Below are 12,716 nucleotides of genomic sequence, written 5' to 3'. Positions count from 1 at the left end.
CCAACTACAACCACACTTCCACCTTATTTTATTTCTTCATTGTACTTACCTCACCCTGACCCCATGTGAGCACCCATGGACGCACTCCCCACAGCAAAATGAGGACCGTGCACACACCTGACCTCTCCTGCTCCATAGGCAGGAGATTTCTTCTGCTTAACTTTGCATGTCTAACACTTAACAGGGGACACTCAAATATTTGTTCAATAAACTAACAAATTAAGAACTTAAAGGAACATGTTTGTACCTGTTCCCAAGTGCTCTCTAATTGTTCCTTTCATGACACACCCAGGGTCTCCTCCATGAGAGCAAGACCTCCCACAGAGCATAGGGCCCTCCCTTGTCCACTGTCCCCCTAGACAGAAGCCTCCAGAGGGAAGAAGCCACGGAAATCAGGCTTAAGGAGGGTGGCGAGTTTCAAAACAGGCCCTTCTCTAACTGTGAGACCCCTCCTCAGCCCCCATCTCCAAGCTAAGATCTCATCAACAGACCTGGGAAGTGCTCAGCCATGGGGGTGGAGGAGGCCTGGGTACTGATCACACACCAACCCACCACATGGCCTTGAAAGGCCACTGGTCTTATCACCATTACCAACCACAACCACTCACTCAGCACTTGTGAGCTACATACCATACGAAACCCTTGACACACCAAATTACAATTCACATCCTACTTAATTCCATGAACAACCTTCGGAGGTCAGGATGAGAGGCAAGATCTAAGAGTGGCCAGAAACATGCACTGGGGAGCCAGGCTGCCTGGGCTTCAGCCCTAGCCCGTCACTCACCATGAGCTCGGTGGGCAGGCTAACTGACCTCTCTAAGTCTTGGGTTCCTCACCTATTTATAAAGCAGGGGTAAGAGACATCCCTTCTCCGAGTATTCACAGGATTATGGGTGGAGCTCTCAGGGCCAGCACAGAAGTGTCAGCTATCATGTTTGGCAGATGTGGACACTGAGGTGCAGAGAAGTTCACAAAGGTAAGTCACGTGCTGTTCAGGAAGCAGGACAGCCAGGACTTGAAAGCAGGCTCCTTGGCTCCAGAGCCCTGGGCCTTCATCACTGCCTCCCTCTTCAAGTACAGCATATACACAGCCCCAGACCCAGAACCCCAGCATCTCTGCTCAACCAAAGAATCCAAAGTCATCTCATTTCTCTAGGGCAGGGATGTGTATTAGGAATAAAGTTACATCTTTACTTCCCCTAATCTCTAACTGAAATTTAGCTTGCCTATTGACAGTAAGTTTCTGCAACAGTAACAGTATAGTAGCAGTACCTACAAGCTTGTCACCCAGACATTCCATTTTCATATGGAATTACAGCTATTGCAGATGTCACAAAGTATTTGTATTCGTTACTTTGAATTGTAAAGTTATTAGACCACAACTAGATCACATTATTTAAAACAGTAATAAAGTACATTTCTCTAGCAAATGTCTTAACATATTGATAAATTTACTTCAATATCTTTGGTGTACTTTGTAATACTATTTAGAGACCTTATTCTAGGGAGAGGCCTGTGGACTTCAACAGATGCTAAAGGGGACCATGGCACAGACAGCTGAGAAGGCCCACTCTCAAGTGGGGAGGGGGCCAGCTCAGCACAGGTTAGATCAGGCACCCAGGCTGAGGGCTCAAAGCAGAGGCCAGGTGCTGCTTCCATTTCCTACCCAAGGGCACGTAGGACCTTGTGAGCAGCAAGCCGCACGGTGCTGAGGCTGACCCTCAAAGAGCCTCATGCCAAAAGAGATGACTCTGGAGAAACAAATCAGCAGGGCACCTGCCAGCTAGGGAGCAGGAGCTTATTTTGATCTCGCCCTCAACCCACAAACTTTAAATTCCTGGGGGTTGTCTTCATCTAAGCTTCACCTGCTGAGGCTGAGGCCGCACACATCAGGTCTGCAGCTTCTCATGGCTGCTCACTGCTCCTGCCTCTTCAAAGACAGACCTTAACTAAAATAACACCCACCTCCACACAGGGGACAAGGGTCTGCAAAGCTGACAGATGGAGGAGTCAAACCTCACCCGGAGGCAAAGGAAGCCAAGATGCCCACAATCGGGCTACCCTTGTGCTGCCATGAGAATCTTCGTCAAGGGAAGTCAGGTGCTATTCGAAGAAGGAAAACATTGACAGTTCTTTCCCAGCCCCACTCTCCAACTTCCCTCCCTAGAGTTGACATAAATAGGAAATTGCAGAGTTCCAGAGCGAGAAGGTCTGTGCCTCAAAATGCAGATGTTAGGCAACATACCAAGACATCTGCCTTACGTGGCCTGCCCCAGATGCCACTCCTGGCCAGCAGTCAGCCGTTTCAAGCAATGTCATGTAGATGAGATTACGTCTTCAAAAGGCCTGCAGCCTTCAATGACTGGTGCCAAGACAGTATCGTGAGGCAGGATGGATTTTAATTTGAAAGTCATCCCCAAAATGAGAATCAACAGCCAAGAATCCCATTCCTGCTGGTGCTGAGCTGTGCCAGCCTGCCACTCCTACAGCAGGGAGACTAGGGAGCCAAGTGGAGTCCTTCCTTACAGGGGGCTCCTCCCACAGAGAACCAGAACTGGAGATCAGGCAGCCATCACCAGTGACACTAGAACCACAGGGGGAGGTTTCTGGGGGACCTTCGCAACTGGCTGGGCCGGGCCAACAGCCAAGATCCAGGGCTTACTCTGGGTTCCTTGTCAGTGATGCAGTCACAGCCCACCTGGGAAGGACTCGTGCTGGGAGATCTAGAGTTCACAAAACAGAAAATTAAGGTGAAGGCATGATGAGGAATCCATCTCTAATGTGTGACATTCTCAAGGACAAGGGCCCAGTTCCCATGCCAGCCAATGCTGTGAAACAAAGAAACAGGAGCTGGAATGGTGGGGAGACATATGCTGAGGAGACATACAACCCAAGGACCTATTGGGAACCTGACTCAACAAACCATCCATGAAGAGAGATTTTTGATACTGAGGGAATTTGAAAGTGGATTGGATATTAGATGATTATTAAGGAACTGCCGGTTTTGTGTGATGATGACATTATGGTTATGTTTTTTTTTAACAAAGTGCCTGAATCATGGAGACAACTGGAGCGCATACTCTCCTCTTGGTCCCGCTAGGGAACAATGGCGGGCTTGCAAGGACCTCTGTGAAGCTGGGGATTAGCCTTGGGCCAGGATGCAGGCCTTTCCTCCTTGTGCTACGTCCTGCACCCCACTCCTGATCCTGCTCCTCACTCCCAAGCCTTAGGCTCCCCTGTGAGCTTCGCAGCCCCACCTGCCCACTGCCCAGCACAGGCCAGGCCCATGAGAGCCTGACAGCCCAGCCTGACACCAACACCACCAGCACTCATCCCTCCTAGGGGCACAGGAATCTGCCAGTGAAATTCCATCCAAAACCAAAGGAGGCCTCACCCAGTCCTCCATTCCCACATTCCCCAAGGATTTTCCAGGAACAAAAACACAGTGTCCTTGGGACATTTACATCTTGTGAGGAAATAAGACAGTTACACGAAAAAGAAACAGAGTGGTCAACCCCACAGTTCACAGAAGGTTAAAAGGGAGTGGCAGGGTGATCTTGTAAGGGGGTATATAGGACATGCCATTTACAGGGGTCCTTGAACAGCAGGTAGGGAAAAAGCAAGGAGGCGTTAGGGAGACATTCCAGGTGAGAGGCACAGAATATGCAGATGGCAGGACTGGGCGTGCAAATGTGGGCAGAAAGGTGCTTTGGGGCAGATGGAAGTTAGTCTCCAATATCACACTGTGACTCTACTCTGGAACCTGAAGAGTGCTACAAGGTACAGCACAAGGACGGGAGCTGAAGGACACCATGCTGTAGGAAAAGTGAGGATCAGCAGGGAAAGGGCAGGGCAGCAAGGTGAGGCCGGGAGGCCAGGGTGGAGCTGGTACAACCCAGGAAGACCCAAGCCAGAATGACCCGAGTAACTCCCTTATGCCACAGCAGCAATTTCTGATCATAAATTAATAAATGGGCACTCTGGTTTTAAAAAGGCAACAGCAGCTAACAGTCTATAAATTAAAAAAAAAAAATCCTGATCTAGGTCAGGGGCAACAGGGATGTCAGGAGGGTCAGAAGGCCCCCCTTGGATGCCTCTCTTTGGTGTCCCTACAGCTGCCTGTGGCAGAGCCACTCCACCCAGGACTCACTGCTACTGAAACCAGAGACCAATATTTACCTTTTATGTCTCACAACTCAGGACAAGGCCCAAGATATAGAACATCTTCTAGCCAAGAGTGGCAGTGTATGTCCAGAGTCCCATATACTTGGGAGGCTGAGGCAGAGGATGGCTTGAGCATAGATGTTTGAGGCCAGTCTGGGCAATGCATCTAGGCCTGTCTCAATGAGAAGAAGGGGCTGGGGAACCTCCTAACACCGGAACTGGCAGGACTTGGCTTCTGTCTCAGAAATAAAATGAAAAAAAATTATTTCAAGGGCATTGTGGGAAAACCCCAGTGGACTGGAAAATAGGAGGCCTGGTTCTAGTCTTGGCATTCATTAAGTGGCTTTAAACAAGCCGTTTCACCTCCGCAAAATGGGGGTGATAACATAGACAGGGAGAAGTGCCAACTAGAACTGTTGTATATTCAGAGTTTAGAGAGACAAATAGAAATTCCTTTATCCAGAGTCCCCTCCATTCCTATGCCTTCTCTCCTCTCCAAATCCCCACCCAAGCAGTCTGTCTCACACTCCAGCAGACAGGAGGTGTGGGGGCCTCAGGCCAAACCGTGTCTCCCAACACCCACAACCTAACCCACTCCAACTTGCTATCTACAGTAAAACTGCAAGCCAGACGTAATCGCAGGACAGGATATGCCTCTTATCGAGCCCAAAGATGATCTTATCACCTCTTCTGGCACCACACCAAGCCTGGCACCGACAACCCTCAGAGGGAGCCCATACCATCATTCATTGGGTAGCCCTGCCTCATCCCCCCACCTCAGACCCCAGCCAGGTCCAGCCTCCCTCCCTCCTAAGCATAAACATTTCCTCTAATCCTCACCCTCCTGCTGGAGGCTCCAAAGGTCTGTCACTGTCAGCTTGCCTCAGAAGGGGCCAGAGGCCTCGTGCTCACCCACATGAGAAAAAGCTATAAAAATGCCAGGAGGCAAGTCTAACCACCAGACAGCAACAGAAAGTATGTAAGGCCAACAGAACAACCCAGGGGAAAGGCACAGGCTGGAATCCAGCTACTAATCAAACAAGTCCTGTAACCTTGGACAGGTCATTCTATCTCCTGAGACCCCAGACTCCCATGCCCAGGAAAATGGGGGTAACTCTGCCTGCTGCCCTTAGGGAAGAACAAAATGAGGTGATGCTGGGAAAGTACTCTGAAAAGTAGGCCAAGCCACACATAAAGATTTGGGTTTACTGTCTATCCCAGGCCTTTTACAGGCTGTCATCAGCCCTCCAGGAGCCAGGTTGTCCAAGCCAAACAGCAATGACCCTGTCCACGAGGAAGAAAAGAAGCAACAAGATGCCCTCTTCCAGGGGATCTTCAGAAGCTTGGGGAAGAAGGAAGAATTCTACATAATGCATCCTCCCCCACCTGCCCCCCCCGTGGCTCCTAACCTCATAGTCACCTTAAACAGCAGCCCTGGGTCAGGAAAGACAGAACATAGTGATGGCTGTCTCCTCCTCTGGGTCTCAGTTCAGATCCCAGGTAGAAATGAACAATAAATATCCCTGTGTGGGAAAGTGGCCAATCATAGCACATAACTGTGTGCTGGGAATGTTGCACTTGGACATACAAAGAGGGAGGGGGAGAGGAAAACACACAATGCATCTGCTTATATATGCATAAAATAATGTTGGATTCCGGAGTGTTGGCAGTGTTGGCTGCTTCTGAAGAGAGGAACTAGGTAACTCAAGATGGGGGCAAGGTGTTCCCTTCTGTACCTTTAGAATTTTGAACCAGCTGAACTACTCAAAAATAAAAAGTAAAGAAAGCCAGGCTATTTTTGCTTGAGAGAAGCACAAAGAAAACTAAACTTGGCTCCCCACTTGCCACCTCTCCTGGGCCAGTCCCACCATACCACCTCTCCTTTTAGAGGGGCAGTTTCCCTGCCTCCAACATACCAAGTCCCCCAATCAGGCCACACCTGCCATTCAAGACCCAACCTCCCCCCCAAAACCCACGCAAATCCCTCCAACCCTGATGAGCTCCCCCTTATCTCAACCATATTCTTCTCTCAGATTTTTTATATGCTTCTCTGTGGGCTCATTATCCTCCACATGAGTGTTGCTCCAAACACATTTTTGTATTTCTAGGGGAAGGGCTATCCATTTTCTTTCCCTGCTTTCTCCCAGCATTGGTTACAGCAGTTGCCCAGTAATGGCTTTTTAGATGTTGAACCAAAAGAAAAATATATAGGAAATGACTACATCACTATAGGAGGAGGGACCAAAGGGCTAGGAGTGTTCAGTCAGGTAAAGCAAGCACGTGACACCCTGGGAAAGGTCGGGAAGTCTTCTATGTGCTGATGCCCCAAGCCCTGGAATGGGGAGCACCCAGGGTGAGGCACAGCTTCCAAGGCTTCACCCCACCCCTCAGAGACATCTAATGGCAGGCAACACCCCCATCCTCTAGAACAGATATGACCAGGCTAGAGGGACATACCAAACATGCTTGTTCCAATAAACCCAGAGCTCACCAGGAAGAAATAGGTCTCACTTATGAATCCCAAAAGCTAACCCCAGACATATATCAGGGAGGGAGAGAGACCTCTGCAGGGCAGCTGCTGAACACCTGGCCCTGTGAAGAGTGGAATCAAGAGAGAGACAGTGGAAGACAATGAGCAGCACATGTCATGGTCAGGAGCATAGACTCTGAGGCCAGACTGCCTGGGTGCACATCCCAACTCTGCCATGTGCTGTGTGCCTTTAGAAAAGTCACTTGACCTCTCTATGCCAATATTTCCTTGGTTATTAAGCATAGTGACAGCACTTACACCTCAAGGACTTGAGGTGAGTTAACAGAAATCAAGTAGTTAGGATAGGGCCAACACCTAGAAAGAGGTTCATGATGATTCACAAGACCAACAGGGTAACAATAATAAACCACCAAAACAAGAGTGCATGATGCTCCAAGTGTGGGGATTCAAAAGGCTGGGATGACAGATGGATTCTCCAATGGCCACCCAATAGACCTTTGGTGCAGTCCTCTTCAGGAGGCCTTCCAGGACCACAGCCTACCCCAGTGACCTGTCTACTCTGAACATCTCCAGAGATGTACTTTCATCCCAAAATACTGTTATTGGATATGACACTTCCCAAAAATTTAGAGGGATGTCCATGGCCTCCTTTCCTCTGGAACCCCTCCCCCACCAGGGGTTCACTTCCGGTCTTTACCTAAGTACTCCAGAAATGCCTCTGGAAACGCCTCTGCTCTGCCAAGTCTTGCAGAGAGCCCCAACGTCCCCTCCCCTTTCCCAGCAGCAATATCCCTATCTCAGCAAAACCCCACCAGCTTATCCACAGGAACTTTGGAATGAACACAAGGGCCCAAAGCCATCTCTTCTTCACCCCAAATCCTACAGCTCTGCAGGCTGCTGGGTTTAACAGCATCCACACAGAGCTGGGTGTGGTGGTGCACGCCTGTCATCCCAGCAGCCCAAGAGGCTGAGGCAGGAGGATCACAAGTTCAAAGCCAGCCTCAGCAACTTATCAAGGCGCTACACAACTCAGCGAGACCCTGTCTCAAAGTAAAAATTAGTTTACCAGGCACAGTGGCACATGCCTGCAATCCCAGCAGCTCAGGAGGCTGAGACAGGAGGATCACAAGATCAAAGCTAGCCTCAGCAAAAATGAGGTGCTAAGCAACTCAGTGATATCCTGTCTCTAAATAAATTACAAAAAAATAGGGCTGTGGATGTGGCTCAGTGATCAAGTGCCCCCGAGTTCAATCCCCAGTACCAAAATAAACAATAAAAAGGAGTGGGGAATGTAGCTCAGTGGTAATATGCCCCTGGGTCAAATCTCCAGTACCAAAAGAGAGAGAGGGAGAGAGAGGAGCCACACAGAGCCGTCCCCTCTACCCTCTACTAACTGCTGAGTAGCTGAGGGCACTGTCCTCTCCTCTCCTCCTCCAGCCTCAGTTTCCACATGTCCCAGAGCCAAGCCCCCTTTAAATCCTGAGAGAAGAAACAGCCTGAGGCCAACAGAGAAAGAATAAAGTGACCAGACTGCCAGGAACATGGAGGACCCAAGTTGTGGACGCATTTTTACTGCTTGGCTGTGGAGAAGAGCTACCGCATTCTGCAGAGTTTTGAAAAAGATGACTGATTTCCTCAGAGTCACCACAGTTTCTGTCACTGTGCTAATCATCTGTCCTGGAGCACAGTGGGAAGGGCAGGGGAAACATCTGGACAAGGCCAGACCAGCAGTTTAGCAATGAGAAGAGCAGAAGAGCGTCACACATCAGGGTGGCAACAATAACAAGAGGGACAGGCAGCTGCCACCAAAAAAAAAAAAAAAAGAGGACAGCTCTCAAGGTTGCCTAGAATGGTGCCTCCTCCCCAGCTGTCTACAGGGACAGGGGAGTGGGGCAGAGATGAGGCTGACCACAGGCCCCTGGTAGCCTCCCAGTTCCCACCCAGGGCTCAGGGCCAAGGGCAGATGCAGAGAGAAGCGGAAGCTGCTGTGCCAGCAAGAAGGAGCTGCCCAGACCGACAGAGGAGTCACACTTCCTACCCCTCCCCACTCCCAGAAGCTGCTGCTCAAGCCACCCCAAATAAAAGTGGCCCACAACCAAGAGAGATGCCTGTGCGTCCTAACGACTGGCTAGAGTGCAGCCACACCCTTCCCTAGAAGCCCCACGGCCTGGATTCCAGGCCTGGGGTTGGACCAAGAGCCAAAGCCAGGGACCTGAGTGGCCTTAGCTGCTTCCTGAACAACAGACTCACACCTGAAAAACAGTGGAGGGAAGGCTGCAGGTCAGGCATCATCTGCTCACTATAGTTACACGCAGCCCATCGGGAAAGAAAGCCCAAGGGAAAGAAAGAAGCCCTCAAACAACTCCCACCCTTGGGCCATCGAACTGCATTTCCCCTCAGGTGCTTCCCAGGATTCACAAAACCAGCCTTTTCAAAGAGGTCTCAGATCACTATGACCCCTGAGCTTTCCCTCGCCCCAAAAAATCCCCAATGGCACTGTCTGCACAAAGGGTTGACAGAGCCTTCCAGGGGCCACATCACAATTAGCAACCTGGATAGCCACACAGATTTTTAGTCTTTGTGATGAAAAAAGACAACTAATCCCAAACCAAATCAAACCCATAGCTTTGGCTTTTCCAAGGGACCAGACCATAATTATTGACCCAATAGGCCTCCACACTCTAGGTCTAATGGCTGGGACCATTTTACTCCACATTTGGGTCAGGGGGAAGCTGATCAGTATCTTTGGGAGTATAGGTTCACTACTGTGGAATGGATTTCCTGAGAGGACCTGCCCTTTCCCTGCCAAATACACATAAACCAAGGCTCCCAGAGGGTCAAGAGCAGGTCTTCCCAACCCACCCACTACTAGCAGAGAAGCATCTCTTGGGATTGTCAAACCCAGCAGAACCATGATGGTCCACACACAATTCTGTAGAGGAGAAGATGTTCTAATTAAGTATCCTTGTGTACCATGTTAAGTTTTATTTTGAGAACTTCCTGTTCAATTATTTGGAAAAAAATCTAGTGAAAACCTTCATCTCAAAGAGGATCCCACTGACAAAGGACTTTCAGGGACTACTGGGGCACCTAGAACCAGTGCTCCAGAGCAAACCAACACTAACAATTTGAAAGCTTCTATGTGTCAGGAACCATACTGAGGTTTTCAGAGGTGGTATCTTATTCAATCTATAACTGATGATTATTGTGATCTTTTAAGAAATGAGGAAACAGATCAAGAAACCTGTCCACTAGTCACAGAACTGGGAATAAAACCCTGTCTCCAGGTCTCTCAGCAAGGTGCTGTCCTGCCTTCCACCCAGGGCAGGGGCAGCTCCAGACAAGGTCATGAGGGAGGGCTGCAAAGCCACAGGCTAATCTGAGCCTGGCTTAGGACCACATGCCCAGCGCTAGTTCTCATGGCAGAAGGCCACAGAGTCAGGACATTCCATTAGAAACTCATATTCCTGTCACCCACGACAGTGGTCCTGAAGCTTTTCCAGACTCTAAGGTCTTGATTATCTTCCCCGTACGACAAGTTCTTCCAGAGCAGGGAAGGTCTTCCAGACTAGTACTACTGGACACAGTTACCAAAACTTCCCTCCATGATTACTGGTGTCCACTGACCTCCCTAGCACGCCCAGGGACTGCACTAAAAGCTTTGCTTGCATTCTCATTTCACTCCTCACACAGCCCTCAGAAGGAGTCAATTATCCCCATTTCACAGATGAGAAAACTGAGGCACCAGGAGTTTACCTAACTTGCCACAAGGTGACAGGCTTGACACTGGGATCTGTTTGGTACAACTACACAGCCATCTCCTCTTAACCAAGAGCCTGCCCTTCCCTAGGCTGTCAGTGACACAGGACCTTCCTAAAACCATCACAGCTACATGTGGATGTTCTTTTCCACCATTATGCAAAGCTGAGGAAGGTACACCCTGGTCTCCACCTAGCCCTCTTCCTACTGGGCAATGTGCAGACTCACTGTCTTAGCATCCCATACCAGGGTCAAGATATGCCACTAGGAGTGGCCATTAGAGCCAGAGGTGGGGACTGAGTAGGGGTGGCAGCCTTCACCCTGGGTCAATGGACATGAAGTTGGGTGCAGTAAGCTAGAGGCCAATTTCATGGAGTTTCCCTTTGCCCACCCTAAGTATCCTGACCCACTCCTGCCAACTCCAAGCTCTATAAATAGCCCAGGTCAATGCATCAGAGGAAGGACAGCCAGGTGGGTGTGGAATGATCTGGTGGAAAAGACAACTTCTATAAAGTAAATTAAGGCTCTTGTTCAGATCAAGGGGTGGTAAGTCAAATTCTCCCAGCATTGTTCTTGGCTGAAAACAGGCCCACCTGGACCTTCAGGCTGGGCGGGCTCAGCTAAGATCCAGAGGCCAAGAGGAAAGCAAGGGCAGGAACTGGGGGCAGGGGGGAATCAAAGATGCTCCTCCCTGTCTTTTTTTTTTTTTTTTAAATTGGTCTGCTCCCCTCCCTCCAACCCCCAACACACAGCAGATAAGTCATCCACCAGCCTGGCCAGAGTAGCTGAGTAGTGGGAGGGGGAAGAGGTACACTGGAGACAGATACCTCTTCTGAAAAAGAAAGCGGTAAGAAATCCAGGAGAGAGCATTTCACCCCACACCCACCCCTTTGGGTTCCCTGAGCCAGGAAAGAAGGAGAGCACAGAAAGAGGGAGGAAAAAAACAAAACAAGGGCCAAGCTATACCACATGATCCCACACCAAGCAACTGAACAACAAGTCATAGGAAAGGAGGGGAGAAGGCCAGAGGAGGGGGAGATGGAGTCAGGTCACAGGCTTGCCTGGAACCTGCCCCTTGCTAACCCACTTCCCACACCAGGCTTCAGCCAGCCAGGAAGGCCCTTCTCTAGCCACATTTTAAAAAATGTTCAAGGTCAGACCCTTTTCTACTCAAATTCTGCTTTCATCTGGTTCTGCACCAAGCTGGAGGCTCATTCCTCTCCTCTGGCAGCCCTTCCTAGGTTTACTAAGTGGGAGCCATTCCCCTGGGCAAAACTTTGGAGACCACTAGTCCCCACCTAGGACACACCCCAGTTCCCATCCTCTTCCCCTCCCCTCCCAGGTCAGACAAGTTAACCACTCAGTGATCCACAGCAGGTGGTCCGCACTGAGGACTGGCTTCCAGATCCTGCCCAAGCCCAAAACAGGAAATGAAGCTACAAGACTGAAGCCTTGCTCTTAACACAGGGGAGGCTAAATGCTGTCAAAATAAATTATTAAAAAACCCACTGGCCCTTCTCAAGCTAAGCGCCTGGGAGAGAGCTCCTGCTGTGCACTAACCACCACTGACTCCACCTGGGCAGGGCAGCAGGCAGGCCACTTGAAAGCTGACCTAAGTGTTTCCTTTCTTAGGGGCTCCTCGAGTCCTCAGGCCAGGGACCCTGGACACTGGGACTGCAAACGACACTAGACAGTGGAGGGCAAAAAGCAGATGTCCTGAGCAATCTCGAGGTTCAGGTGGGACGCCTCTCACGTTCCTTCCCCCACAGGGCAGAGCAGTGACTGCAGTTCCCTTCCTCTCCATGGAAAGGGAGACAGGCCCCGAGGCCTTAAGATTTCCCTTTTTGATTTCCCAGCCCAAAGCCTCAGGATTCCACTCCTAACTTTACTTGACAATCTACTGCTAGTGCTTGGCCACCACTCAAACTCCCCTGGCCTCCCAGAGCCCACCAGCGTCTGTTTGAGAAACCGGGAGAGGACTCCAAAATGCGAAAAACCAACTTATCTGTCGGTTTACACCTTTGAGCGCGAGGCAAGGGGCTCACTGCCCCGCTGAGATTCGGGGTCCTGATCTCCCACCAGCCCCACCCGGTGAGGCCTTCAACCGTTTCTGCGCCCCCCACTCACTGCGTGTGTTGGGCGCGGCCTGCACCAAAGACTTCGTCCAGCGCCACCGTGGCCTGGCCCAGAAATTTGTCGACGCCGATGAGCGAGCGATGCATGGTGGTGAGCACCAGCTCGCAGGCGGCGGCTGAGCCCGTGACCCAGGGCGACGGGCCCGCGTCGGCCTCCTGCGCCC

General features: G+C 50.4%; 1 protein-coding gene across 1 annotated transcript in view; it reads right to left on the bottom strand.

Moving 5' to 3' along the window:
- Rab11fip5 (RAB11 family interacting protein 5) overlaps nucleotides 1-12,714 on the bottom strand; it is a gene marked incomplete at its 5' end in the record, with an annotated part of 35,725 nt that extends 23,011 nt beyond the window's left edge. Inside the window, one exon of the mRNA XM_048804932.1 lies at nucleotides 12,545-12,714. Within this exon, the coding sequence (XP_048660889.1) occupies nucleotides 12,545-12,714 (170 nt within the window). The remainder of the gene's footprint in view (nucleotides 1-12,544) is intronic.
- Nucleotides 12,715-12,716: the final 2 nt, after the last annotated feature.

Source organism: Marmota marmota, unplaced genomic scaffold, assembly GCF_001458135.2.
Source record: "Marmota marmota marmota unplaced genomic scaffold, marMar, whole genome shotgun sequence".
Taxonomy (NCBI): Eukaryota; Metazoa; Chordata; class Mammalia; order Rodentia; family Sciuridae; genus Marmota; species Marmota marmota.
The sequence above is the reverse complement of the archived record's forward strand: the minus strand, read 5'-3'. Positions and strand labels throughout refer to the sequence as shown.